The sequence below is a fragment of the Acanthamoeba castellanii genome (assembly GCF_000313135.1).
Source record: "Acanthamoeba castellanii str. Neff unplaced genomic scaffold scf7180000084711, whole genome shotgun sequence".
Classification (NCBI taxonomy): Eukaryota; Discosea; order Longamoebia; family Acanthamoebidae; genus Acanthamoeba; species Acanthamoeba castellanii.
The window spans coordinates 14,017-39,285 of NW_004457391.1; the positions used below are offsets into that span (position 1 = coordinate 14,017).

The 25,269-nt window shown below is 58.9% G+C and overlaps 10 protein-coding genes across 10 annotated transcripts in view; 9 read left to right on the forward strand and 1 right to left on the reverse strand.

The window, feature by feature from the left end:
• ACA1_377260 (PH domain containing protein) overlaps positions 1–3,487 on the forward strand; it is a gene marked incomplete at both ends in the record, with an annotated part of 4,072 nt that extends 585 nt beyond the window's left edge. The window contains 12 exons of the mRNA XM_004337587.1: positions 28–701; positions 836–917; positions 993–1,061; positions 1,143–1,296; positions 1,354–1,491; positions 1,557–1,634; positions 1,724–1,815; positions 1,887–1,984; positions 2,030–2,077; positions 2,153–2,580; positions 2,684–3,007; positions 3,077–3,487. Coding sequence (XP_004337635.1) covers positions 28–701; positions 836–917; positions 993–1,061; positions 1,143–1,296; positions 1,354–1,491; positions 1,557–1,634; positions 1,724–1,815; positions 1,887–1,984; positions 2,030–2,077; positions 2,153–2,580; positions 2,684–3,007; positions 3,077–3,487 — 2,596 coding nt within the window. The remainder of the gene's footprint in view (positions 1–27; positions 702–835; positions 918–992; positions 1,062–1,142; positions 1,297–1,353; positions 1,492–1,556; positions 1,635–1,723; positions 1,816–1,886; positions 1,985–2,029; positions 2,078–2,152; positions 2,581–2,683; positions 3,008–3,076) is intronic.
• Positions 3,488–3,610: 123 nt separating this feature from the next.
• ACA1_377270 (Htype lectin domain containing protein) lies at positions 3,611–6,005 on the forward strand (the record flags this gene model as incomplete). The annotated part of the gene is given in 12 exon segments (XM_004337588.1): positions 3,611–3,632; positions 3,748–3,917; positions 4,008–4,188; positions 4,260–4,321; positions 4,444–4,554; positions 4,672–4,822; positions 4,910–5,029; positions 5,175–5,240; positions 5,261–5,303; positions 5,318–5,433; positions 5,550–5,783; positions 5,890–6,005. The coding sequence occupies 12 exon segments, from the start codon at positions 3,611–3,613 to the stop codon at positions 6,003–6,005; spliced, it is 1,392 nt and encodes a 463-aa protein (XP_004337636.1).
• Positions 6,006–6,332: 327 nt separating this feature from the next.
• ACA1_377280 (uncharacterized protein) lies at positions 6,333–6,767 on the forward strand (the record flags this gene model as incomplete). Its single annotated transcript, XM_004337589.1, has 1 exon — positions 6,333–6,767. One exon carries the CDS (start codon positions 6,333–6,335, stop codon positions 6,765–6,767), a length of 435 nt encoding a protein of 144 aa, XP_004337637.1.
• A 424-nt stretch (positions 6,768–7,191) lies between these two features.
• Positions 7,192–7,764, forward strand: ACA1_377290 (uncharacterized protein; the record flags this gene model as incomplete). The annotated part of the gene is made up of 2 exons (XM_004337590.1): positions 7,192–7,233; positions 7,462–7,764. 2 exons carry the CDS (start codon positions 7,192–7,194, stop codon positions 7,762–7,764), a joined length of 345 nt encoding a protein of 114 aa, XP_004337638.1.
• A 218-nt stretch (positions 7,765–7,982) lies between these two features.
• Positions 7,983–8,450, forward strand: ACA1_377300 (uncharacterized protein; the record flags this gene model as incomplete). The annotated part of the gene is made up of 1 exon (XM_004337591.1): positions 7,983–8,450. The coding sequence occupies one exon, from the start codon at positions 7,983–7,985 to the stop codon at positions 8,448–8,450; it is 468 nt and encodes a 155-aa protein (XP_004337639.1).
• Positions 8,451–8,498: 48 nt separating this feature from the next.
• Positions 8,499–10,784, reverse strand: ACA1_377310 (translocase, putative; the record flags this gene model as incomplete). Its single annotated transcript, XM_004337592.1, has 10 exons — positions 8,499–8,671; positions 8,762–8,883; positions 8,969–9,014; positions 9,242–9,396; positions 9,483–9,654; positions 9,760–9,861; positions 9,950–10,084; positions 10,182–10,264; positions 10,363–10,445; positions 10,551–10,784. The coding sequence occupies 10 exons, from the start codon at positions 10,782–10,784 to the stop codon at positions 8,499–8,501; spliced, it is 1,305 nt and encodes a 434-aa protein (XP_004337640.1).
• A 580-nt stretch (positions 10,785–11,364) lies between these two features.
• ACA1_377320 (SPRY domain containing protein) lies at positions 11,365–13,359 on the forward strand (the record flags this gene model as incomplete). The annotated part of the gene is made up of 12 exons (XM_004337593.1): positions 11,365–11,409; positions 11,489–11,632; positions 11,701–11,797; positions 11,939–12,073; positions 12,147–12,281; positions 12,371–12,447; positions 12,524–12,642; positions 12,678–12,687; positions 12,722–12,851; positions 12,932–13,017; positions 13,086–13,185; positions 13,301–13,359. 12 exons carry the CDS (start codon positions 11,365–11,367, stop codon positions 13,357–13,359), a joined length of 1,137 nt encoding a protein of 378 aa, XP_004337641.1.
• Positions 13,360–14,155: 796 nt separating this feature from the next.
• Positions 14,156–16,213, forward strand: ACA1_377330 (uncharacterized protein; the record flags this gene model as incomplete). The annotated part of the gene is made up of 1 exon (XM_004337594.1): positions 14,156–16,213. The coding sequence occupies one exon, from the start codon at positions 14,156–14,158 to the stop codon at positions 16,211–16,213; it is 2,058 nt and encodes a 685-aa protein (XP_004337642.1).
• Positions 16,214–16,247: 34 nt separating this feature from the next.
• Positions 16,248–21,560, forward strand: ACA1_377340 (DNA replication factor Dna2; the record flags this gene model as incomplete). Its single annotated transcript, XM_004337595.1, has 23 exons — positions 16,248–16,271; positions 16,364–16,492; positions 16,590–16,700; positions 16,799–16,936; positions 17,039–17,224; positions 17,333–17,389; positions 17,487–17,583; positions 17,672–17,830; positions 17,904–18,152; positions 18,251–18,363; positions 18,428–18,599; positions 18,639–18,704; positions 18,806–19,393; positions 19,548–19,594; positions 19,694–19,808; positions 19,911–20,075; positions 20,149–20,288; positions 20,377–20,459; positions 20,581–20,653; positions 20,732–20,966; positions 21,046–21,140; positions 21,222–21,332; positions 21,408–21,560. 23 exons carry the CDS (start codon positions 16,248–16,250, stop codon positions 21,558–21,560), a joined length of 3,306 nt encoding a protein of 1,101 aa, XP_004337643.1.
• Positions 21,561–22,081: 521 nt separating this feature from the next.
• Positions 22,082–25,269, forward strand: part of ACA1_377350 (YDG/SRA domain containing protein) — a gene marked incomplete at both ends in the record, with an annotated part of 6,163 nt that continues 2,975 nt past the window's right edge. Inside the window, 9 exons of the mRNA XM_004337596.1 lie at positions 22,082–22,412; positions 22,551–22,712; positions 22,817–23,065; positions 23,181–23,535; positions 23,650–23,762; positions 23,840–23,901; positions 24,221–24,283; positions 24,372–24,438; positions 24,760–25,265. Coding sequence (XP_004337644.1) covers positions 22,082–22,412; positions 22,551–22,712; positions 22,817–23,065; positions 23,181–23,535; positions 23,650–23,762; positions 23,840–23,901; positions 24,221–24,283; positions 24,372–24,438; positions 24,760–25,265 — 1,908 coding nt within the window. The remainder of the gene's footprint in view (positions 22,413–22,550; positions 22,713–22,816; positions 23,066–23,180; positions 23,536–23,649; positions 23,763–23,839; positions 23,902–24,220; positions 24,284–24,371; positions 24,439–24,759; positions 25,266–25,269) is intronic.

The window sequence follows — 25,269 nt, forward strand, 5'->3', positions numbered from 1 at the left end:
CAAGAGGCTGCTGTGGTTTTGGGGCAGCATGTTTGGATTTGCCAAGAAGACGCCGAGCACGCGCAACCTGCGCGATGGTTCGCAGGGCGCTGGAGGGAATTTGGAGGCCGGGGCGCTGGCCTCATCCGCTTCGGGCACGCCAAGGGCCGGGGGCGGCGGCCGCTTTAACCCCTCTACGTTCGCGCTCCTATCCGCGGCCGAGCAGGGCCTGACCGCCGAGCTCACGCGGCTGCTGGCCATGCGCGCCGGCACGGGCGGCGTGCTCGTGGTGCAGGTGAACGACCGCGACGAGTTCGGCCGCACTGCCCTCCACGTCGCCGCCCGCCATGGGCACCTCGATGCCGTAAAGCTGCTGGCAGAAACCCACGGGGCCGACCTCAACGCTATCACGCTGCCTCACCCGGAAGGCCCACAGCAGCCGAGCGGGGCCGCGTCCAACGGCGGCGACGATGAAGGTTCACTCGGCCGGAAGAGCCCGCTCCACATGGCCCTCGAGGCCAAGCGATTCGAGGTGGCGCACTACCTGCTGGCGAAGGGCGCCACGGCCGGGCTGAGCACCTGCGGAGCCAGGGCACCGCCGGCGGCAGGCGAGCCGAGTGCCGCTATCGCACCGGTGGCAGCGCCTTCAACCACCGCCCTGCACCTGGCAGCAGCCAACTGCCCCACGGAGGGCGACGCCTCGACAATCAAAACGTTCACAGGTACGCCCGGTCGCCTAAAGAACGGCCCAACAAGGGGAGCGAAAGACGTCGCATTCTGTCGCTTTCGTTCTTTCTTCATTCTTTTGTAAGAAGAACGTGCTGACGCAGCGCGTGTTCGTGTCGCCATGGCCCAGATATGGTGGGCATGATATTGATGCTGCTTGGCGGTGCCAACCACCAGGACGCTTTGGGCAACACCGCACTCCACTACGCAGTGTACGCTTGACCCTTTTCCCCCTTGCCCACTCATCTCACCAGATCAGCTGAGCCGCTCACTTTTCTCTCGTACAGGACACGCCAGTGCCTGGCTCTGGTGAATCTCTTGATCAAGCACCACGCCGACCCAAACATCACAAACAAGTCCGCACGCCGCCCTTCAGCAGTTGCCCTACGAGCCACTGTCGTGTGCATGACTCACTGGTTGTGCGGTTTTTGTTTCAGCGATGGGGACAGCAGCCTGCTACTTGCAATCAATCAGGGCAAGAGGGAGATCAGCCTGGCTGTTCTCAACTCCTACGCCACGCAGACTACATCGGCCACACCGTCGGAGGCCTCACCCTCCACGCCGGTCAAAGCCACTCCGCCGGTCGCAAAGGTACCTTAGACAGGGAATCTCGCAAGTGCGTTGTGCGCAACTGACGTGTACGATTAGGAGCCGGAGCTCAACCTCCAAAAGGGCTGGCTGAAGAAGAAGATTCAGGCGTCGGACAGCAAGTTTCTCAAGAAGTGGCAGAGGCGTTTCGTGGAAGTCCGGCAGTCTTCGCTGGCCTACTACAAGAACCAGCAGCAGGTACGTACTCGCCGCACACCACACTCGCTCGCGGACCGTGCGACTGACCGCGTGCCCCCTCACAGTCGGTTCCGAGCTTTGAGATTGACCTGAAGCGGGCGACCATCTTGGTGTCTTCCCCCTATCACAAGGCCTTTGCCGGAGTACCTGCGACCCCTCCCGCCCAATGCGCGACAGTGCGCGTGCGTGCACCAAACTGATCAGCGCATTGGTGGTCGGTCTGTCCGAACAGCTCTCGGAAACAGCCCCGGACCCCAGCCACCCGTTCGTCTTCGCGGTGAGAGCGGACACCAGGGACTCGAAGAGCCATTCTGGTGATGACTCGTATGCCCCCCTCTCTCGCCCACAATGTTGACAGCTGCTTGCGCTGATGCTGCCTCGTCACCTCTCCGCAGGGACGCCAGCGCCAAAACGGGCAAGACCCTGTTCTTCTCCACGACGTCTGAGGGTACCACCAGCCCCGGCCCACACCAGCGCTCGTCGCTACCGAAACGTTCGTTCCAACTTCTGACCATTCTCCCTTATTTGTGGAATGCAGAGGAATTGTTGCAATGGGTGCAGTCCATTATGAGCATCAAGAAGCAGGGTACGTACGCAGTTTCTCAATTCCACCTACAATGCAAGACCAACGCAATCGAGCTGACGGCTGCTGGACCAACAGTGCAAGTGCAAGAGAGGAACTCGACCGACCCTCGGTACCCGGCGAAGGTGACAGCCGTGGTGAAGCGCGTGGCCAGGTATTTCGAGGATCACATCGAGCAGCCGCGAGAGCAGCAACAACAGCCAGAGGCGACAGGCGACAAGGACGCTCTGGATGACTCGCTCAGCGAACTCCAAGCGTACAACCCCAGCACCAGCGCTAGCGAGAGGGAAGAAGAGGCAGTGGAAGATGGGGGCAATACGGACGACCCCCAGGAGGGCGAGCGAAGGAGCAGTCTCGTGCCGCTGCACGTCCCCGACTTATGGAACGCCACCAAGGCCGTCGACAGCGAGATTGACGCCCTCGAGCTGGCGCTCCGCAAGATGCTCGACACGAAGGACTCCTCGTTCGATTTCGGGGCCATCACGAATCCCTACTCCATCTTCCAGGTGCGCCACACCACACCGTTCGCCCGCCTTGCGCATAGGAACCACCACTTCACGGCCACTTCAACTCACCCTGGCCGTAATTCCTTCTTTTTCTCCTTCCCAGTTCATGTTGGCGAAGCTCGAGCAGCTCCACATGCCCCTCCTAACCTTCAAGCTGGAGTCATCTTTTCTGACGATTGCAGCTCTGGTCGATCCGTCTGAGCGACTGGAGCAGTACCGGACTCTGCTGAGGACCAGCGTACCGTCGGACTGCTTCCAGAAGATCCGCGCTCTGCTGCCGCTGATGCGTCGGCTGGAGGCCCACCACGAGCGCAACGGCATGACCTACGCCCGACTGGGCGACGTCTTCATGTCAGTCTTCATTCGCAGCCGAATGGAGAAGTCGGCCGGTGAGACCACCAGGGAGAAGTACCTCGCCCGAACGCTGGTCCGTACCCCCCTCCCCTTTAAACCTGTCTTCGCTCTTTCTTCGTTTTCGTTCTTTTGCTGACGTCAGCACCGACTCTCGAGCCAGTTGGAAGACTTTGTGCGACACCAGGAGCGGCTGTTTGCCGAGAAGCCCGAGGAGGGCAAGGACTCGGTCACGGAGCAGCTCGAGGGCGAGTACGCCCACTTCCGTCGCCGCGTGGGAGCGCAGGGGCTGCTCTACCTGCTCGACCAGGAGGTCGAAGCGATCCGGCTCAAGTGGGAGGAGGTGAAGGAGATCGGCAAGGGCGAGAGCGGCAACCGTGCGCGCGAGTGGGAGAGGACCGTGCAGCTTGCGAGCGCCCTGGGCGAGGGCATCCAGGCCGAAATGGAGACCAACACCGAGATGGTCGCTCGGATGCACGTCGCCCTCAGCGAGTCCCAGCAGGCCATCGAAGCCGTGCAGCCACACTGGGACACCAAGGCCTCAACCTCTCCTTGATTACCCCTCATCAGGTTGTGGCTTCTAACATGATTTTTTAAAACATTTTTCTTCTTGGAAAAGCGAAAACAAAAGACGCAGCCAAAAATTGCCAAAAACAAATCAGTGGAGGTTGATTGGAGGATGATCAAGGACGAAGCCGAAGGTACTCTCGATGTGAACTTGATTGTTTTTGGCGATGGAGATGGATGGAGATGCCATGCAACTCTACGAGTGTTTTAATTATGTTTGGATTTCATCTTTATTAAAACTTGCTGCAGAGGGAAGGGCAGCAGAGAACGACGACGACGTACTCCGACCGGTATGCGGCACCGCAACGGGCTCGCAGGCAGCCCTGGGTGCGGAGTGGGCACTGAGCGAGGGACCCGACGGCAGCCGCGCCCACCTCCGCCACGTCGACTTCCCAACGCCGTTCACGACCCAACCCCAGGTACCCACATGACCCCCATCGTGTTCACTCAATCTTTCGACACATGCCGGTGGTCACCTTCATCGCCATTCTCACCTTCGTCGCCGTCAGGTGGCCGTGTTCCTCTCGGCCGTGAACATCCAGGACAAGACCGACCGCCGCGTGTGCGTCTCGGTCGAGAGCCAGAACAAGCGCGGGTTCGACCTGAGCTTTGCCACGTGGAGCGACACCCGGGTGCTGGCGGCCTCCGCGACCTGGGTGGCCTTCGACAAGCGCTACCTCTCCACGCCCGGTACGTGCGCACCGGGTGGCCACCGGCGCATCCCTTCATTCCATCGTGACTGACTTCTGCGCTGCGCACAGGGAGCACGATCGAGGTCGGCCGCTTGCTCATCTCACAGAAGGCGTTCGGTGCGGCGTACAAGGTACGGTCATCGGTCCTTCCATCCTCGGCTCCGCGGTGGTCTGTGCGGCCTGACGCGCCATTCACGGCTGTGGCGTTGGCGGCGACGGTGGTGGTGATGGTGGTTGCGTGGTGGGTGCATAGCTGCACAAGGGCAAGGGCGACCGCACGTTCACGACCAGAGTCAACTTCACCAGCACGGGCTTCGCCACGCCGCCCACTGTCACCCTGGGCCTGTCGGCGTTCGATATTCTCGTATACATTCCTTCCCCTTTTGCACCACACACGACACACAACACACACTTAAGGTGGCGGCAACGCACGCGCTCTCCTTTGCTGACGTGGACACGCACGCCGGCCCGCCGAACACAGGACGACTCGGACCACCGGCTGGCTCTGTCGCTGGAGAATGTCGATAAGAAGGGCTTCACCTTGAACGTGGGCACGTGGCTCGAGACCAAGGTGTGGTCGCTCGAAGTGACCTGGATCGCGTTCGACAACTCCTTCCTCTCCGGCACCAAGGGTACCCGGGCTCGTCCTGCTCTGCGTGCGCCCACGCCCGACATGGCCTCAAAAACTCGAAACTTCGCCCACACACACACACACACAGGTCTGCAGATCGCGAGTGGCCGCTGGCCGTTCAAGCGAACCACGCCGGGCTATGTCCTCCACGAGGGCACCGGGAACCGCTCAGTCAAGCAGCACATCACCTACCCCCGCAAGTTCGCTGGTTCGGCCTACTTCTCCCCCTCTTGTGTGTGTTGTGTGTTGTGTGTTGTGTGTTGTGGTGTGTTGTGTGTTGTGTGTTGTGTGTTGTGTGTTGTGTGCACAATTTTTCGCGAGTTTATACTTACATTCCTGCCCTCACACTACAGCCATGCCGGACGTGATTCCTTTCTTCTCTCTCATCGACGTACTGCACAAGGCCGACCACTGGTATCGTCCGCCGCTTTAGCTGCAGGTTTGCGCTCAAACGAGTTTAGAGAGAAGTCCTCACCCACGTCGTGCGCCACGACAGCGTGAGGACGGTGGTGCAAAACTGGAACGAGTCGGGATTCGATCTTGTGTTGGGCGCCTGGGCCAACAGCCATGTGTGGTCGGCCTCCTGCTCGTATCTCGCCTTCGGCACTCCTGGTTCGTGTTCCCCAATCTGCGTGTGCGGTGGAGCGTGTGCGTGTGCGTGGAGCGTGTGCGGTGGAGCGTGTCATACTTCTTTAATTTATTTACCTACTTTACAAACGTTGGAGCAGTCGGTTATGCGGGAGGTAAGAAGCCGGCCCCTGCGGCCTCGGGCGGCACGGCGAAGCAGAAGTCCGACGAGCCTGTGCCATCGACTTCGACTTCGCCCTCCACCACCTCGACGTCGTCTTCCTCTACGAGTGCGGCCACAAGCGAGAAAGGAGCCGACGACGAAGCTGAGGAGGACGAGAAGACGTGCAAGGTCTGCATGGACGCCGAGATCAACATCTGCTTCGTGCCCTGCGGTACGTTCGCCTCGATTCCTTCAACGACACGTGTCATGGACCAGTGAGGGCACGCCCACCTTGCTTGCTTGCTGCCAACACGCACAACGACACGCACGACACGCAGGGCATCTGGCGGTGTGCCAGGACTGTGCCAACCTGCTGACGGGCAAGGGCAACAAGCGAGAGTGCCCGATCTGCAAGACCAAGATCACCAAGGCCGTCCGCATCTTCAAGACCTGACCGTTGCGTCCTCTGTACAGAATTGAAGAGACCCTTTGGGCCTCGCCCAATTACACCCCCGGGGGTTTGGCGTACTGCTTCTCTGTCGCCGGAGCTCGCGCGTGACCAAGCACAGAGCAACAGTTGGCGGTCCCTGGATAAAAATTGTAAACGCCCGACGAGTGCTGGAGATTTGACACGCTAGTTCCGGCCGCCCCCTGTTGGCGGGCTGCTAGATCATGTGTTCCGGGACCGCGTTAAGGCCCGACTCGTGCCCATACGCCGCCTCTTTGCTAGGCCCAGGACATTCTCACGATCTACCCTCCACAGCTCACAATCGCCACCAGCATGCGCCTCCCTCGCCTCCGCCGGAGCAAGGAAGACACTCTTGCGCCCGCCACCCCGGTCTCGGCACAGCCCGCCCCCAGCGAGAGCCCGCGAGGGCTGGCCAAGTGGCAGGCCATACTGGAGGAGCAGGCGCCAACGCCAGCGGCCGCCTCCATGGCGATCGCTACGGTCAGCCCCGACGTCATCGTCCGGAGCCCGGTAGCTTTCCTCTCCACCGCCGCCGACGACGAGAGCTACGAAGTGGCCGGAGGAGTGGTGGCTGCGGTGGTCGGCGGCAGCGGCGGGCTGGGCAGCTCCCGGAGTCGTACCAACACCGCCGCACCGCCGCGGTGGCTCGCCGACCACGCCGACGCCAACGTCCAGCAGTACCGCGCCAACGCCCAGCTGGGCGCACTCTCCGCCCTGTGCCCCGTCCACCCCCTCCTTTGCGACTGAGCTCCGCCGCTTTGCTACTTCCGGAGCGCCAAGAGAAGAACCCGAAAGACCATCGGCGAGCTGGTCAAAGAGGCCAAAGTGTGCTCGCGAGGCGTTAACACTTTGCCCCCCCCAACCACGTGCTGTGGTGTGTTCATAAAGACAATTTTGACAAGCACAGATGTGAAAGCCAACTTTTAGGGTAACTAACTTTGGCAACCACCCGGATACGGGCCTTTTTGTTTGGTCTTCGGCGGTTCAGCGCCCAAGAGGAGTCGGCCTTTTCACTTCTTCCTTCCCTACTGGTGTACGCGGCTCGTGGTAGCCAGACACCCACCAGGTGGGGAGGCCGATGAAGGCGATATTTATGCAAGCCCCCGAAGAACATCATACACTCCCTCCTTTCCTTCCTTCTCCTCAGGCGGACAACACAAGCACAGCCACGATGAAGATACCTCTGCCCTGGCGTCGAAAGAGCAACCCCGCCGTTCACCAACTCTCTTCCTCTCCACCCAACCTCTCCCTCATCTCGCTGCCCACCACCACAACTCCTTCATCCTCTTCCTCATCATCATCTTCTGCATCTCAACCAACTTCTCCGCGCTCCCCAACCTCCCCGCGCTCTCCGGCTTTCCTCACCACGCCCACCATACTACACACCCGGCAGCACACCCCCCTCGCCCGGTCGCCCCACCACCACCACCCGCCGCCCCAGCTCTACAGGTCGAACGAAGACACCGACTCGCGCAGCGCCAGCCTCCATCTGAGCGCGACCACGGACACGACCGAGTGCACGACCACCTACACCGATCTCTACGCCTCGACGGCCACCTACACCGTGGTCGGGGAGGAAGAGGAGCTCGACGATGACTTCATCGCCAACGGCTTGCTGCCGTGTTCGCCACGGTGGCTGGCCGACCACGCGGACGACAGCGTGCGGCAGCACCGCGCCAATGCCCAGATGGGCGCCCTGGCCGCGCTCCGTGCTGGCCGGTTTCTTACGGCGGTGGACAGTTGAGGCACCCCTTTCACGTTTGTCCTCAGAACTGTATTAAAACATTTTGTGTCGACATACATTAGTCGCTAGGGAAACTTATGTGGCCAATTGGCGCCAACCGTCAGCCATAGCAACATAGAGCGATTCGCAGCTACAGGCCGACCACTCATCGTGCTGTCGGTGGCTTGTCCTTCTTGCTTTCTTACACACCCTACAACCACTACTACTACCTCACCAGCATGAAGCTGCCGCTGCTGCCGCGGTGGAAGAAACACAAGCCCACCGTGCCCACCCACACCTCGGTCAAGAAGACCACGCAGGCCAAGAAGAAAGCTGCGATCCCGGTTCACCTCGGCGCACACACCACCGCCGCCAGCTCGGCGCCACCGGCTGCGGCCCGCGCGGCAGCCCAACTCGCCCGCGAGAAGGAGGCGGTCGAGCGCAAGCGACGCGCGACGGAGGCGGATGTCGACCTGAGCGCGGTGCTTCCCGTACCCGACACGGCCCGGGCGGCCCACCACCACGACTGCAACGACCGCGACGCCTGGCTGGCCGAGCACGCCTACCTGGTGCGCCTGCGCGCCGCAGCAACCGCCGCTGTCGCCAGTCCGATGCATGATGGCTCCGACGCTTGTACCGCCACTACTACCATGGCGATGTCGCGCTCGTCGCCTCGCAGGCTCATAGATGATGCGCCTCCCTATTGAAGATGTATGGCATCGTGTGCACACCATATATGTAAGAGTATTAAGAGTTTAGTCGACCAACTGCTTGATTTCGTCGATAGAGATGACGAGCACGCTGATGACGCCGAACACGAGCCCGACGGCGGCCAAGATGGCCGCGCCGATCTTCCGGGGCGAGGTGTAGCGGCCGGGCGCGAGCTTCATGTAAAAGACGCCAGGACCCGTGTACACGATCAAGTTGCCTGCACGCGATCCACCACCGCCGCCGTGAGTCGTCACGGGATCAAATCTTGCACACAACTGCAACAAGAGCTGGAGGAAGTAGTGGGTACCGGCAGTGGCGCCGATGATGCCGAATACGAAGGAGATGTCGGGGATGACGATGCTGAGCAAATAGGACAGGGCCACTATGCAGGCGGTGATGACAATGTACCGGATCGAGATGTCCGGCACCCTGCCCAGTCGGACATGGGGGAGTAGGTACCGTAAGTACACGACAGCGGCGCAAGTGAGCGGGGGGGGGGAAGTTGGGAGCGCACTTGTTGGGCGAGACCTCCAGGACGATGCTGTCCACCGCGATACGCGCTGGGTAGTGAATGATGGGGTACGAGAATCTAGATTCAATTTTCGAGTGATTGCAAAACGATGTACGTTAGTTGTCGTGTCTAGTCTCGTCGAGCTGCTAATAGTGATTGACTACGTACACGATGACCACGGCCAAGAGGATCTTGCCAATTTCTGCGGTGCAAAGGCGACGTCAGCCGCTACGGTTGTCATGAGGAGGATATGGTGCACAGAACAGCACAGCGTACCGACAAGGATGTCGTCGTCGTAGTTGTTGAATATGTTGCCCTCGGTCTCCTCCAAGAAGGTCAGGTAGCCAAACACGCCCACGATGAGATAGGCCAGGCCGCTCACCAGCACCGCCGCGTGGACCACAGCACGCATCCGGGACATCGTGGGGTTCCTGCGACGGACCATCACCACCGCGAGGTTAGGGCCAGAGCCGACAAGAAGGGAAGGAGCGAAAGAAGACAGAAAGAGTGTGCGCACCTCATCTCAGAAAATATGGGGAAGATGTTGGGGTGGAAGGTGAAGGCGAAACTCATGATGGGCAGCGATCGGAAGATGTCCGGCGCGAAGTTGGCCAACGAGAGCTCGTCCTCCGATTTCTCCAGGCCCTCTTCCGCGATGTTTTGGATGGAACGAAACGCAACCAGGAACACTGTGTCGTCCACACACACACACACACAGCGGTGAGCAGTTGACATCGACATCGAGGATGACGGAGAAACGCGAAGCTGTGTGTGTTGTGTGTGGAGGAGTGTACCGAGATAGACGATGCAGGCCAGGGCAGCCAGCGATGTGTAGGCCAGGGCACCGATCTTTCGCAGCAAGCAAAGAGGGAGCACGATGACGGTGGCGATGATGCCTGTAACGCACAGTGACAGTGTTGAGCTACACGACCGTCCAAAAAGCGGGGGGGGGAGACGACGAAGCAGAGAGCAGGTTTTTCGTACCCACAACGAACCACCGGTGATGCAGCGGCCCGAGCCACTCTGTGAAGGGAAGCAGCACGTCTCCGATGACAATCATGTAGCCTGTCAAGGCTCCAAAGAGGAACATGAAATTACACAGATCGGCAAAGATGGCTCCTGTCGGTACGAGAGAGAGAGAGAGAGGAGGATCAGCGAACGAAGCACCAGCCAAACCCATGAACACATTGGATGAAGCAGCAGCTGCAGGTCGTACCGCCCTTGCCTCCGACCGCTCGGGCAAGGCCTGTGTAAGACTTCTCCTCCACGTACTTGCTGGCTTCGAGCAACAGGTAGCAACTGGGACGACACACACACACACATGCACCAACATCGCTCCTCATTAGCATAACGCTTCGAATAGGACGCGACGACGGCCTTGCATCGTGTAGTAGTACCTATAAACACATAAGAGACCGACCGTGGTGAGCAACACGCTGCCCACGATCATGCCCGACGATCGCAGTGCGAACGGCAGGGCCTGGCGCCGCCAACAGAGCCAGCAGAGGGGAATTGTAAGAACGAAGGTGGTGGGAGAAGAGAACAAGCAGCGTTTGGAAGGAGAGGGTTTTGGGGGGGGGGGTACCAGCACACCGCCGCCAATAATGTTGTTGACAAGGTTGAAGGTGGCGCTCTTGGCGGACGACACATGCCGCTTGTCGTGGTGCACCTCGAGCACGTACTCGCCGTCATCGTCGTTCAGGCCAATACGCTGTTCTTCCTCTTCGTGCACGTACACATCGTGCTCGGCCTCTTCATCAGTCGCTGCTGGATGTGTGTACAAGTGAGCCTTGCCCCCGATTCCGGCGATCTTTTCCATTGCCGGCAACTGCTGTGTAGACGAGGAATGTGAAGTCCCCAATGCTCGCCGCAGAATTGACGAAGATCGATTTCTTTCTCTAATCGCTAAGCCCGCGTGCCGCTCCAAAATGTCCACAGATTATCTTTCCACGTTGTGATAGCTTAGTGTACCGCTCCCCGCTCTACTCCACTTCTTGCACTCGAACTGGTCCTTCCTCTCGCTCTACTCTATCTGTGTGCCTGAACTGATCTCCGCCAAAGAAGGTGAAACTCACAACGAGAAACAGAGCCCTCGAACGGCGAGTGGCGTAGGGCCAAGATAGTGGCGAGGAGCACGCCATAGCTCCACCACGCGGCGTAAGTTCGGCCGGCTCGACCTCTTCTGTCAGCCGTCTCTGTCGTAAATTTCCCTCGCCAAGCACATCTGGGCGAAATTTCGCACTCAAATTATTGGCGCGAAATGCGTACCGATTTTCGGTTATATTTGCATTCCTGAAATTAAAAATACGTAATTCATGAATTTAAAGCTCTTGCCGCAAATTCATAAATTGGCTTCAAAGATGAGTCGCGATGGGCCGGCTGCTGCGCAGATGGTGAAGATGGAGAAGAACAGCCGCATTGAGCTGTCGGCTGACGGCCTCACTGTGCGCCCACCCCAATCTTGCGCTTCGATTTAATTAAATGGAATACAAGTAATTGTAACAATTATTAATCACCGAATAGGCCAAGAATGCGGGCACCAACTTCGAGTCGGTGCGGTGCAACGTAAAGGTGAAGAGTGGCAAGTGGTATTACGAGATCAAGCTCATCACCAACGGCCTCTTTCAAATTGGCTGGTGCACGACCGCCTTCACCCCGGACGCCGCGGTGCGTTCCTGTCCTTGTCACCACAGAGGCGCTGGTTGTGCTGATAACAAGTTTTGGGCACACGCAAGGCTGGCAACGGCGTGGGCGATGACTCCAACTCCTGGGCCTACGACGGCAGCCGTCAGCGTAATGGCATGCTGGCTCGGCCTACTACGGCCAGTACTGGTACGCTGGTGCGTTCTTCTTGCTTCACTCTCCCTTTTGTTTTGCGCCTTCATTCTTGTGCCCAGCGGGAACTGAACTGAACATGTCTGCACGTCCACATGTCCTAACACTCTCGCGATGATTGTCATGCTTGACCTGCAGGTGACTACATTGGCGTTGCCATCGACTTGGATGCGAAGAAGATGGACTTCTACCGCAATGGCCACAACATGGGCACCGCGTACGACAACTTCTCTGTCGGCGATGGGCTCTACCCTGCCGTGACACTCTCTGGAGGTAACCCTGAGCAATCCTTAGCAAACTGGCACGTCGTGGGGATTCCTTACGCTCTCAAGGAACGCTATCACAGGCCAGCAGTGCTCTTTCAACTTTGGAAAGACGCCCTTTGCGTATCCGCACCCGAGCAGTGACTACAAGGTCCTCCACTGCTTCCTCAGCGAGGCGGAGGTGGAGAAGCTGAACCAGCTCTTCAACAAATACAAGGGTAGGGTCACCACTACCACACACGCACACGCACACACACACGGTCTGATGCTTGAACTAACACCGAGAGTTGGATCTGTCTCTCATCAGCGATGGGCGTCCAGCTGAGCGAGTCTGGCGAGACGGGCGACATCATCAAGGGCGCCGGCTTTCTGCAATACGGCCAGGTATGCTTGGCCTGAAGCCCCTTGTTGTGTGTAAGGAGGATGTACCACTCATTTCTATTAACACACTTTATTCCAGGACTTGGGCGTTGTTGAAGACACCGACCCTGGCCTGATGCTTCTGGCCTTCAAGTTGGGAGCCGAGGCCCAGTGGGAGTTCTCTCGAGAAGAGTTCATCAACGGCTGGACTGCATTTGGGTGCGTCCTTCTTCTCTGAGGCGATGTGTTGCCAGTCGGGTGCTCGTACTCTCGCTGACTAGTTGTATTAATATCTAAGGTGCTCCACCATGGAGGGCATGAAGGCGAAGCTCGCCGAGTGGCGGCGGAGATCAAGAACGACGACAGCTTCCGTGCGTTCTATTACTTTGTGTTTGACTACCTCCGGGAGGCGAACAAGGTCATCCTGCGTACGTCCTCCTCTGTTCTTTCTTCTTTTGCGCTTCGCCTGGCCATCTCACTCGCTCACTCTCCTTTTTGTCGCTTGAAGTGATGGAAGAGGCGCTCACCGTATGGGAGATGCTGGGTTTCCCCAACAAGTGGCAGTACTGGGGCAAGTGGACGGACTTCCTGAAGGTGCGCCCTTTACACTTTACTTTATCACGACGTACTGCGAGGCCCTTCTGACCGCCACCACCTTCCAGAACCACACGTCGGCAAGGTCGGTCTCTAAAGACACGTGGCGCCAGTTCTTCGACTTCTACCGTGCCCACCCGACGGGCTTCGACGCTTATGACGAGGACAGTACGTTGGCTTCCCAGTTTGCTGTTTGCTGGCTCGAGAACTCCTCCATGCAACCTCTTGAGCAGATAGTTAACGGTACTCACCCCTGCGCTGTGCCCTTGTGTCACGACAACAGGCTCGTGGCCCATCCTGTTCGACGAGTTCGTGGAGTGGATGAACGCCAACAAGGACTGAAGTGCCGGTGTTTGTCTTCTCGTTCGAATTCTTTCCTTGAAACATTTGAAACGCGCCAACAAAAAAACCCAAAAATAAAATACGCACATGTGACCATCTCAATCCTTCGAAAATTGAAGATGGACAGAAGCGGCCGAAGTACGAACGGCCCACCACCTCGGCCACACGCCTCACTCACCGACCTAACCCGTAATCTGCCGGTTGGGCACGGTTTGCAGGCTAATGCCAAGGAGGTGAGTAAATTCGCAACACTTCACTCCCCACGTACGAGATCGCTCAACTTCTCTGTTCAGGGGCACGAAAGGGTAGGATCTCGTGCAAGCGTCGTGCTATCGCAGCAGCAGCCACGCCAATCTCAAGGTACGCGAGGGGAGTGGGCCGCAATCGCTCGTACGATGCTGAGTCCGCAATCCCGTTTTTGTCAGGTGGGCAAGAGGGAGGGCTACAGAAAAGGTGGGCACCCGTGCCAAGGCCACCACCTCAAGCCGCAGGACCCGCCTTCAAGGGCGGCACGACACAACACACATCTACGTGCACCGTACCGACTATACCCTCAGTGCCGGCGCGAGGCGAAAGGAGGACGCGCCTCTCGCAGGAGGCCAGGCGGAAGGAGGCCGCTGCAGCAGGAGGTCAGACAGCAGGCGGCACTGCAGGACCTACGGAGGGCAAGGGCAAGGAGACGGACTCATCGGGCGAGGGAGAGGACGAAGACGAAGACGAGGACTATGACGAAGAGTTCGAAGAGTACGCGTCGCCGCCCTCGCCGCGAACGGCCTTGCGCGGGCGGCTCAAGGACATGCGAGGCCGAGAGTCCAACCTGTCGCTCTTCGGCGTGGAGGACCCCTACAACTGGACCGACGGCGGCGAACGCGACGTCGTGTGGAGGAATACCAATGAACACTTCCTTCTCGGTGCCGATGACGTCGGCACGATAGGAGGCACGCCAGCAAGCACGCAGCGGAGTCTGACGAGAGCCAACTCGACGACGACGAGCGCCGTAAAGCGAACTACCAACCACGCCACCTCGCTCGCCTCCGAGGCCTTCTACTCATCATCGAAGTTTGTAGAGAACGAGAGGAAGGAGAGCGGGGCTTCTTCGAAGAGCTCCTCCTCGAACTCGGTCGCCTCGGGGTCGGCCACCAAGCACCATCACCTCACCCCCGCTTCATCGACGGCCCTCCTCTCCCACTCGCTCAACATGCAGCCAGGGCGTCTGACCGTTCTCCGACGGCTCATGGGACCCCAGCCCGAAAAGGCCAGCCTCTCGCGAATCAAGAGCTCCCTCCTCGACCGGCTGAGCAACAGCGGCCAGGCGCAGGCCGCCGAAGACGAGCGGAAGGCCCAGCAGCAGCTGCTGCTCGCGCTGGAGAAGGCCGAAAAGGTGGTCGACGAGCAGAACTCGACCAAGGGCGGCGGCACCCTGATTACGCAGCCGGAGGGGGTCAGCGCTGCCGGCCGCAGGGGCAAGGACATGTCGTGCGAAGCGGCGGTGGCGAGGGGCGAGTTGGCGCTCGAGCGGCAGAACGACGACTCGCGGCTGCTCGGCGGAATGGAGGACATCTTGGAGATGCTGAACGACGACGAGTTCAAGACGCTCATGCAGCAGGCCGAGGAGATGTGTGCGTCGACGCGATCGAGCGGCGACACCTCGTTCTCGTCGATATCCACGGCCTCGCCCTCCTGCACGGAGGCGCCGCGCTTCTCGCCATCGCTACCGTCCTCCCTCGCCTTCTCCGCCATCCCGACGGCGTCTCTAGTGCCGTCGCTCGACACGAGTCTCTCGCGGGAGCCGCCGCGGGACAAGCCCGCGAACGAATCAGCGCCAGGGCTCCTCCTCCCTAATGTGGTAGACGCGCCCGCACCGGACAGCGAAACGAAAGAGCGCCCGCGAGAGGTGGAACGAGAGGAAGTGAAGGAAACGAAGAAAGAAAAAGAAAAGAAAAAGATGGATGAGGAGGAGGAACGATGCATCGCGGCCGAAGAGGAACAACACCGGGCCGTCGACGACGCAGGCGTGCACGGCACGCAACAGAAGCCGATCCTGATCGACGAAGATGAGGAGAAGGAGGATGCCAGGAGGAGCAAGTGGAAGGGCAGGAATAGGGATCGCGAGGTGGCGGAGACCTACTCGCAGGTCGCCCGCAACAGCATGTCTTTGGACCGATTCGCCAGCAGCCAGCCGGGTCGGCTGTCGCTGCGGAAGCGCGGGTCCGGCGGCAGCAGGGAGAACCTCCTACAGACGACTCTTTGCCTCGAGAGAAAGAAGGAAGCAAGAGGAGGAGAGGGAGAAGAGGAGGAGCGGAAAGAAGCGAACGAGAGCCGAGAATCGCTGAGGAGGAAAAATAGAAAGAGCGGCGAGGAGCCACAGAGGCGCCAGGTCGTCGACGAGATGGAAGTTGAGGCGCGGGCCGAGGCATGCGGAGAGAAGCAGGCGCCGGTGGAGGAAGAGGTAAAAGCGATCAAGGTGGAGACGCTCACGAAGATCACGCTAATGGAGGACATCCAAATCGTGGAGCAGAGCAAGAAGATCATCATGGAGGGGCTGCGCGAACTGGAGAAGGAGGCCTTTCTGGACGACATGGACCGGAACTGGTGGCCATCACAGGAACAGCCCACGATGGCGACGCAGCCCTACGAACGAAGAAGCGAAGCCAAAGGGAAAGAGAAGGACGTCGAAGAGAAAGAACAAGAATGCGAGGAGGAGAGCGAGATGGACATTGTGCTCGACGATTGCCTGCCTCCCGGGTTTGAGGTACAAAAGCACATGGCAGCACCTATCCGCTCCATACAGATCTGTATGTTAAGTTCTCACAATTGGTTCTGTTGGTTCGCTACAGGATGCCCGCAACGCTGAAGCGCTCGCGCTCGAATCGGAATTTACGGCAGAGATGTTTGATCTGGCCATGCTGCAGGTGCCAGAGCCGCCACCGGTAGATCTCTCTCCAATCCGGGCGCCTCACCTCTTCCCCTAACAGTTAACACCACCACACGACGACCCACGCAGGCCGACAACGCGCCTACAATGACGACGAGGAAGAAGCGAAAGCTGTACGAGCGATTCTTGGTCCTTGAGGTCTCGGTCGTCGAATACGAGACGCCAGGAGAGTACTGCGTCATCATCGGCAACGAAAAGGTGTGTGGGCGGCCTTTCTTGCGCACTATTCTCTGTGCCAAAGGCCCTTTGTGGCTGGCTTTCCTTAGCCGCTGACCCGACCTCGGTCCGTTTGCAGGTGTTGCGTCTCTTTGACGAGGTCCACAGCGTCGAGAAGTTTGCACAGCTGCGCGGCCCATGGGTGTGTACCGAGGTCCACCCTGGCGAGTACGTGCATGTCATAGGCCAGGTACGTGCACACATACCTGCCGCGCCCACCTCACATGTTCGTTTGGCAGAGGAGCGACACTAAGCGTGTGGGCTCGGGGTGGGGTGGGGGATCGACAGTTTGATAGCAACAACAAATGCGTCGTGGATGGCGATGAGAATCTGCTCATTCTTCATCCGGACATTCTCGTAACCGGCACCACGGTGGGTGAAAGCTACTTTTGCATGCGCAAGTCGATCCTAAATAACAAGGCCAAGGTATGCACCACTACACCACTCCAGCACCGTCCTGTAGTGTGTGAGTCCTATGTAGTTCGTAACTGTGTGGTGCACTTTTTCTTTTTTCTTCTTCGTGATCAGACGTCGAACTACGCCATGCCGCTTATCAAGGGGACAATACTGCACGACTCCTTCGAGACGGCTCTCGGCAGCAACGACTTCTCGACGGAGGCCTTGTCGGCCACCATCCAGGAAAAGATTTCGACCAAGCTGGCGGACATCTACGCCGTCGGCGAAACGGACATCACCGCCAAGAAGAACCTCGAGGTACGCACCTCGCGTTTCTCACCAATGACGCCGAGCTTGGCAACACACTCGTTGCTTCATCATTCACGTTGTGCCACCGTCATGGTGTTTCTCGTTGGCTTTGTGCAGGTGGCGATTCCCAACATGCAAAACTGGGCACAACGGTTTCTGCACGCTCAACCCAAGGTGCGTTTCCCTGACAATCATGATGCGCCGGCAAGGCCGAAATGCTGCTCCGGTCTTCTTCGAAGTCGGGCTGATTGCTTGCCGCATGCGCGACCAGACCGAGATCAAGTTCATGAGTGGACGGCAGAAGGTCTGCGTGTCCAAGGTGCTAGCCATCGAAGAAAACATCTGGTCGCCCGCCTTTGGGCTCAAAGGTAATATATGTCTTGGCGTTATTGTCTTGGCCGCCGATTGCCTCAGCTGACAAGTGTGTGTCACTTCTCTCACTTCTTTGGCCCCTAGGGAAAATCGATGCCTCGGTGGAGATGAAAGTGGACCGCTCGGGCAGAGCAGAGCACCTCGCCCTGCCGCTGGAGCTGAAGACCGGGAAGCTCTCGCCCTACAACATTGGCCATCAAGCCCAGGTCATCCTCTACACCCTCTTGATGTCCGACCGATACGGTACGTGCCCACCTCGCGTTCACTGAAAGTGCGGCTGACGGTCGAAGTACTGACCGTGCCCGGTCTCTCAAAGATACGGATATCCGCTCGGGGCTGCTCTACTACGTCGAATCGGGAGACATGATGGCCATTCAGATCGCGCGGCAAGAGCTGGTGGCCATCATTCAGCGCCGGAACGACATCGCCGCGCACCTTGTGCAGAAGACCTTGCGGCTTCCCGGCATGAAGAAATCCAACGCGTGTCGGAGCTGCCACCAGCTCAGCACGTGCACGCTCTACCACAAAGCGCTCGAGAACGGCAACGCAGAGAGCAGCGGCATAGGTAACTAACTACCATTCATTTACATTGTTTGCTGCTTGGCTTACAACTTTCAAGGCCCATGCTGTAACTCATCATCAACGTTGTTTCGTGTGGCGCAGACAAGTTCGACCAGCTGACTGGCCACCTCACGGCCGGCCACATGAACTACTTCTCGCACTGGGATCGTTTGATCGACCTCGAGGAAGCTGAAATGTACAGAAACAGGGAAGAGGTACGCGGCTGTCATTCTTTGGATTCTTTGCTATGTTGCGTAGCGGCTCATATTCAATGCATAGATATGGTTGATGAGCGGCGAAGAGCGGGAGGCCAAGACCGGCCGCTGCTTCAACGATATGGTGGTGGACAAACGCATGGACAGCGAGAAGGGCTTTCTGTACTGCTTCAAGCGGGCCTCGGTGCGAGAGGCCGAGCGGGAAAGGGAGCAGCGGGGAGGCGTCGCCTCGGCCGGTAGCCGCCCGAGAAGTAGCTCCTCCGCTGCTCCACCAGCTGCCTCGTCCCTGCTGGACCTTGCGATCTCGACCGGTGACTACGTGGTCATCAGTACCGTGGCCGGTACCAGCCACCTCGTCCCCTTTCGCCTCAACTTCAATCCTTCAAGTTTGAATTGATCGCTCATAATTTCTTTCTCGTTTCATTTGGTCGCGTCCTAACAGGTGACTTCGCGGTCGCGTCGGGGTTCGTGAAGGAGCTGACCTCCACCTGCGTGTCCATACAAATGAGCGAGGAGCTACGACCTCCTCCCATTCCAGTGTCGGGTGATGACGGCGAGTTGGCCGGTTCTCAGATGTTTCGCGGCATCGTTGAGATTGAGGACCTGGTGCCGGATGTACAGAACAAGCGGCTCCGATCGAACAACGCCAACGTGCCGCGCTACGGTGCGGAGATGCACAAGAGTTCTCCCGACAGCCAAGCAGCCCCTGGCGCAACGCTCTTTGACGTGCGCTGGCGACTGGACAAGGAGGAGCTGTCCACCGGCTTCTCGCTGGTCAAGCAGAACCTCCTGCGCCTCTTCGTCCACGAGGGCGACCAGAAGCGACGGAGGCTCGTCGTCGACCTTGAGCCGCCGAGCTTCCTCTCCGCCCAGGCGCTCTCCCAGTCGCTCTCGCAGCGGAGCCTGCGTAAGGGCGAGGTCAAGCTGGAGCCGCGGCCGCAGCTCGACGCGAAGAAGTTGGGTCTCAACGCCGACCAGCAACTGGCCATCGAGAAGGTCCTGCAAGCGGAGGACTACGCCCTAATCCTCGGTGCGGCCACCCAACTCTTCAATCCGCTCGTGAGCGAGCCAACGGGAAATAAATTCCCTTCAGCTGCTCATTGGCTAACTCAAATTGATCGCTGCAGGCATGCCTGGCACGGGGAAGACGACGACTATCGCTCATGTCGTGCGGGCTCTGGTAGCTTACGGCAAGTCGGTGCTCATAACAGCGTACACCCACACCGCCGTGGTACGTACAGACCACATCCACTCGCTTGCTTTGGTGTTCGTGAGTTTTAGACCCAGTCATGTTAAGGTTCCTCCTTTGTTGCTGTTTGCTGCTCTACAGGACAACTTGCTGCTGAAGCTGCTCGACATGGGCGAAGAGTTTCTTCGTCTGGGAAAGCCCGAGAGCGTGGACTCCCGAATCCAACCCTACGTGTTCCACAATGGAAAGGCACCGGGTACGTGCTGGCGTTACATCGGCTGGGCCGCCTGCGCTCCAGTCAATGAAAGCACTGCCGCTGGGCTGATCTATTGACCACTTCTTGAATGTGGGCGTGCAGGTGGCAAGGCGGTCGCGTCGGTGAAGGAGGTGGAGACCATCTTCCAATCGGCGAGAATCGTGGCCACCACGTGCCTGTCCATCAACAACCCGCTGTTTGAAAAGCGGCGGTTCGATTACTGTATCGTCGACGAGGCCTCGCAGCTCACCCTGCCCGTGTGCTTGGGTACGAAGGGCTCCCTCCCATCATGCGTCGGCCGAGCCGCACCTGGCTTACCTCTCTCTGGGTGGCACCATAGGTCCTATTCGGTTCAGCGACGTGTTCGTGCTGGTCGGCGACCATTACCAGCTGCCGCCCCTGGTCCTCAACGCCGAGGCCAAGGAGCTCGGGATGGGCGTGTCCTTGTTCAAGCGGCTCAGCGAAGCCCACCCCCAATCGGTTCGCTTCTCTACACACCTGTTGCGCCCTCCTTCAGCGCACGTGTGGAATGCTCTCTCTCTCTCCGCTCATCTCGAAATTCGGTTAGGTGGTCAACCTGGAGTATCAGTACCGCATGAATGCGGACATCATGAAGCTGTGCAACCACCTGACCTACAGCCACCGACTTCGGTGCGGCAACCAAGAGGTCGCCCGTCGGTAATGCAACCCCTCTCCACTGCAACCTTACCTCCAAAGCAAGCAGTCTCATTGCTACTTTTCCTCATTTTTTGCCTCGCCTCGCACCCAACAGCTCTCTGCGGGACCAACTGACGCACCTGGAGCGTCTGCCCGAACCGCTCGTGTATGGTGTGCGCGTCGCTGAGGTACGTACCTGCACTCCCTTGCTCCGTGATTGTGCACTGCTGGCCCGCAATTCAGCTGAGTGTGGCTAAATTGTGCAGTCCGGCGGCGAAAGCCCGCTTAAGGGGCACGAGCCAAGCGGCGATGGGTCCCTGCGAGAGAAGGAGGCCCTGTCTGCGCTGCATTGGCTGCGCGAGGTCCTCGATCCCGAGCGCTCGGTCGTGTTCCTCAACACCGACTCCGTTCCCGCGCTCGAGTCCCGTGCAGGCGACGAAGCCGCGGGAGGCGGGGTGCTCAGCAATCAAATCGAAGCCGAGCTGGTGTGCCAGATCACCGGTAACTTCCCTCTACACTGGCGATGGCGTGGTCTTCCTTGCGTGGTGCTGATGATGATGATGATGACGATTCATGCAAGACGGGCTCTTGTTGTGCGGCCTGGATCCTGCCGACCTGGGCATCATCTCGCCCTACCGCGCTCAAGTCAAGCTCATCCGCAGCCTCATGGCCAAGGTAGACCCTCGCCTCTGTCGTTACTCTTTACAGTGTTTGGAAGTCTTTTGATTATTCAACGCGCGCTTGTTCGGGGGACAGATCAACGACTTGACTGGAGACGCCACAGAGATCCACACTGTCGACAAGTACCAAGGCCGGGACAAGGACTGCATCATCGTGTCCTTGGTTCGCTCCAACGCGGAGAAGAAGGTACTCTCGCCACTCTTTCTCTTTCTCTTGCGATTGGCGGCGTGGTGGAGCTAACACCGTAACACCGTGACGAAGGTGGGCGAGCTCCTGTGCGACTGGCGGAGGGTGAATGTGGCTTTCACGCGGGCCAAGAAGAAGCTCATCATTCTGGGCTCCCTCTCCACACTCGAGAACAACCACCTCTTCTCCATCTTCCTTCAGCTGCTTCGCGATCAGAACTGGGTATGATAAAATACTCCCTCGTCTCCCCCTCTTCTGACCCATTTCTTATTAATGATCGGCTCTCTGGCCTGTACACACAGATCTATGCCCTGCCCCGCGATGCCGGGCAGGTCTATGGGCCGGGCAGTCATTTTGTGCGCTGGTGGCGCAGAGAAAACCACCCCAGAACGCAGCAGACCGCCTCTTCCTTCTCGTCGTCGTCGACGACTCCCACCGTACCCTGCCGCTCCAGCTCGTGACTTTGCACAGCGCTAGCGATTGAGTCTCGACTCTCACGTGACTTCTCGATCTCTCTGCTGCAGCGTTGGGCGTCGCCGAGTGTTCATAGCCGGAAACGACCACCGGCCTCTTCGAGTTCTTCTTCATCAGCGTCGTCCAAACCGACGTACCCCGTCGGTCGGGGTGGGCGGGACTGACCTATTTGATTGTAAACAGTGCAAACAACTCTTGAACCGTTGTAATTAACCTTACTGTTATTTTATTTTATATTATTTGTTTTTAAGTTCAACAAGAGTTTGGTGAAGGTGATGGATGAGCTGCCGGGCGAAGTGCTTCTCCTCGTGATGAGCTTCTGCGGGGCTGCCGAGCTCGCGGCACTCGCGGCGACCAGCTGCCGCCTTGCGAGCCACGCCCTTGACGACCCCCTGTGGCGGCGCCTCTTCGTGGCCCGCTTCTTCGAGCCACCGCCTCCGCTGGAGCCGCAGTACCTTCCCCCCTCTGCCCTCAGCACACACTGCTTCAGCACCAAGAAGGAAGACGAACACGACGAAAAAGAAGAGGAGGAAGAGAAGGAGCCGGTTCAGGAGTGCTTCTGGGCTTCTGTCCTGCGCCCGCAACCAAAGCTGCCAGACGATGCCCGTGGGCCATGGCCTCTGCAAGACAGTCCAGTCGTCATTTCACGCCTCGCCGGTACTACCGCACCACTTTGATGCCTGAAGTTTGGCCTGACAGATGGTGGGTGGCTGGTGGTGTGGTGGGTGGTTCATTGGGTCACAGGGTTGAGGCGAGACCGGTGGTCGCAGAAGCCACCTCCGTTGCCTCGGGAGTGGTTCATGTACGCTCCGGCCTGGGCGAGCGGCGGGCGAGACTGGATAGCCGGGCGTATGACGCCTCACGCTAGCGACTCTCCCATCTTTCCCACTGCCTTCTATCGAAGCGGTACGACACACACCTCACACGACACCTCACACGACACGACACGACCAACGACACGACACGGCACGCACGGACGCCACATCTCAAGTATACACTTCTCCGATCAGCATCATGTCAGTTCTTCGCGAGTTGGCACGATTGCTTCGCCTACCACGCCATGATGTACCACGTGCGTGGGCGGATCCGGCCGCTCATGGCCGGCCACCTGCTGCCCGCACACGCCCTGTTGGCCCTGCTCGACCAGGCCCGGCAGGCACTGTCGCAGGAACCCAACGTGCTGCGCTTGGCAGGGCCAGTCACCGTGGTTGGCAGCCTGCATGGGCAGCACGTCGATTTGCTCAACCTGTTTCTCATCAGTACGCTTTGTCACGTCAACACACACACACACACATACACAACACACAACACACACGCACACACTAGCTCAGCATCAATGCCAACTACAACAATACTAATAATGTTTATGATCAGATGGAGAGCCACCCGACACGAACTATCTGTTCCTCGGGCGCTATGTGAACCGCGGTCTGTACGGAGTCGAGACGGCGTCGCTGCTGCTGGCGCTTAAGGTGGCCTTCCCCGAGCGCATCCACCTGCTGCGCGGCAGCCACGAAACCCGGCAGATTACCGAAATCTACGGCTTTAAGGACGAGTGCTTGAGAAAGTATGGCGGCGGCGGCGGCGGCGGCGAAGAGGTGTGGCAGGCGTTCATGAACACGTTTGATGCCCTGCCTGTGGCCGCCATCATTAACGACAAGACGCTCTGCCTGCACTCGGGGTTGAGCCCGAGCTTGGATACTATCGCTCAGATCGAAGAGCTTGACCGGTACGCGTTTGTCATCAAGTTGTTGGTCCAGTACTCGTGTGCGTGTGCGTGTGCGTGTGCGTTTGCGTGTGCGTGTGCGTGTGCTGCGGATTCACCTCAACCTCTCATTGGCAGGTTTCAGGACATACCGCCAGAAGGGCCACTAGCGGACTTGGCTTGGAACCAGCCGGAAGATGTCGAAGGCTGGCAGATTCCCCCCAGGGCTGCTGGTTTCCTCTTCGGTTCAGGTACTGTTGTGGACTCAAGCAGGCGCTCGGGAAAACGAACAATAACAATTCCCTTGGGTTGTGTGCAGCGGTAACAGGCGATTGGCTGGACAAGCACGGGCTCGACCTGCTCGTGACCACCAGCAGCCTCGTCATGGAGGTGCGTTGCATGATGTGCCACACAGATGTGGGGTTTACTGATAGCTGCACCACCACCACCACCAACAACAACAACAGGGCTTCAAGTGTATGCATGATGGACGGCTGTTGTTGCTGTGGAGCGCTCCAAACTACTGCGATCGCTGCCAAAATCTGGCTGCCGTGCTTTGTGCCAGTGAGCACGCAGCCGGACCCCACTCCCTGTACAAATCACCAGGAACGCACTTGGCCAGATCCAGCCCTTCTGACCTTCAGAGCTATTTCTGTGTGTGTGTGTCGCGCGCGCGTGCGTGTGTGTGTGTGCGTTTCTGTGTGCACAGGGTGACATACGGCAGGGCGCCAAGCCTGCCGCTGCCGGTAGGGCGAGAGCCGCTTCTCCGCACGTAAGCCCGACACCTTCAACGTTCTGCTTGGTGGTGGCTCACTCCCACAAACCTGGTGTGCCCCAGCTTTCCCGTGACTGATGCGCAGGACCTGAAGAACATGAGGGACACGGCTCTCGCTGTCGCCCTCACCAACCCAGACGCGCACACGGATCGTACTGCCTGAACACAAATAAATGTTTCAAATTCCTTATATTCCCTATGACTCAAACAGGCGAATTGAAGATATTTGAGATATATTTGAGTACCGCTGTATTGAAAACAAAACCGACACGCACAGGCAACGAAAGGGCACTTGTGACTGCACGCCACATGAACCACAACCTGCTGGGGTGCCTCACCTCTCTGCTGTGCATATTTCGCTTCACTATTTTTCGTTGACCTCCCCACCGGTGATCGGCCGCGTATTGTGATTTTTGTGATCATGTTGACTTCTAACAGCTGGGTTCGATTCTGAATACAGATGAGCGCTACAGATTTCCCAGCAGAAGCCTCGTACTTTGCCAAGCCGCTCCCCCATGCGAGGCCGTTCGCGTTCCTGCTTGGCGCCGCCGACAGCGCCACTGTTGGATTAGATCTGAACGGTGGCCAAAGGAGCACAGAGGGCGGGCACGACCACGGCACCCCCGGTGGCCTTACCACCGCCTCCTTCGTCGACCTCGACCTCGACCTCAACTGTCCCACCACCACGCCCACCGACACCAACACACCAGCACCCTCTCCTTCATCTCTCTTCTGCTCGCCTGCCAGCCTGGCCTCGCCATCTACGCCGCTGTCGTCGCCCTTTAGCGCTCCCGGCTACTACACGCCGCTCTCGTCGCCCTACCAGAGCCCCTACGCGCCCTCGGCGGCGGCGGCGGCGCCGATGACGGCAGAGGCGGAGACGATGATGGCCGCACTGAACGCTCTGCGGCTCGAGCTGGAGCGCGAGCGGGCGCGAATGGAGGCCGAGCGGCGGGAGCTGCAGCAGGTCCGCGAGACGGTGC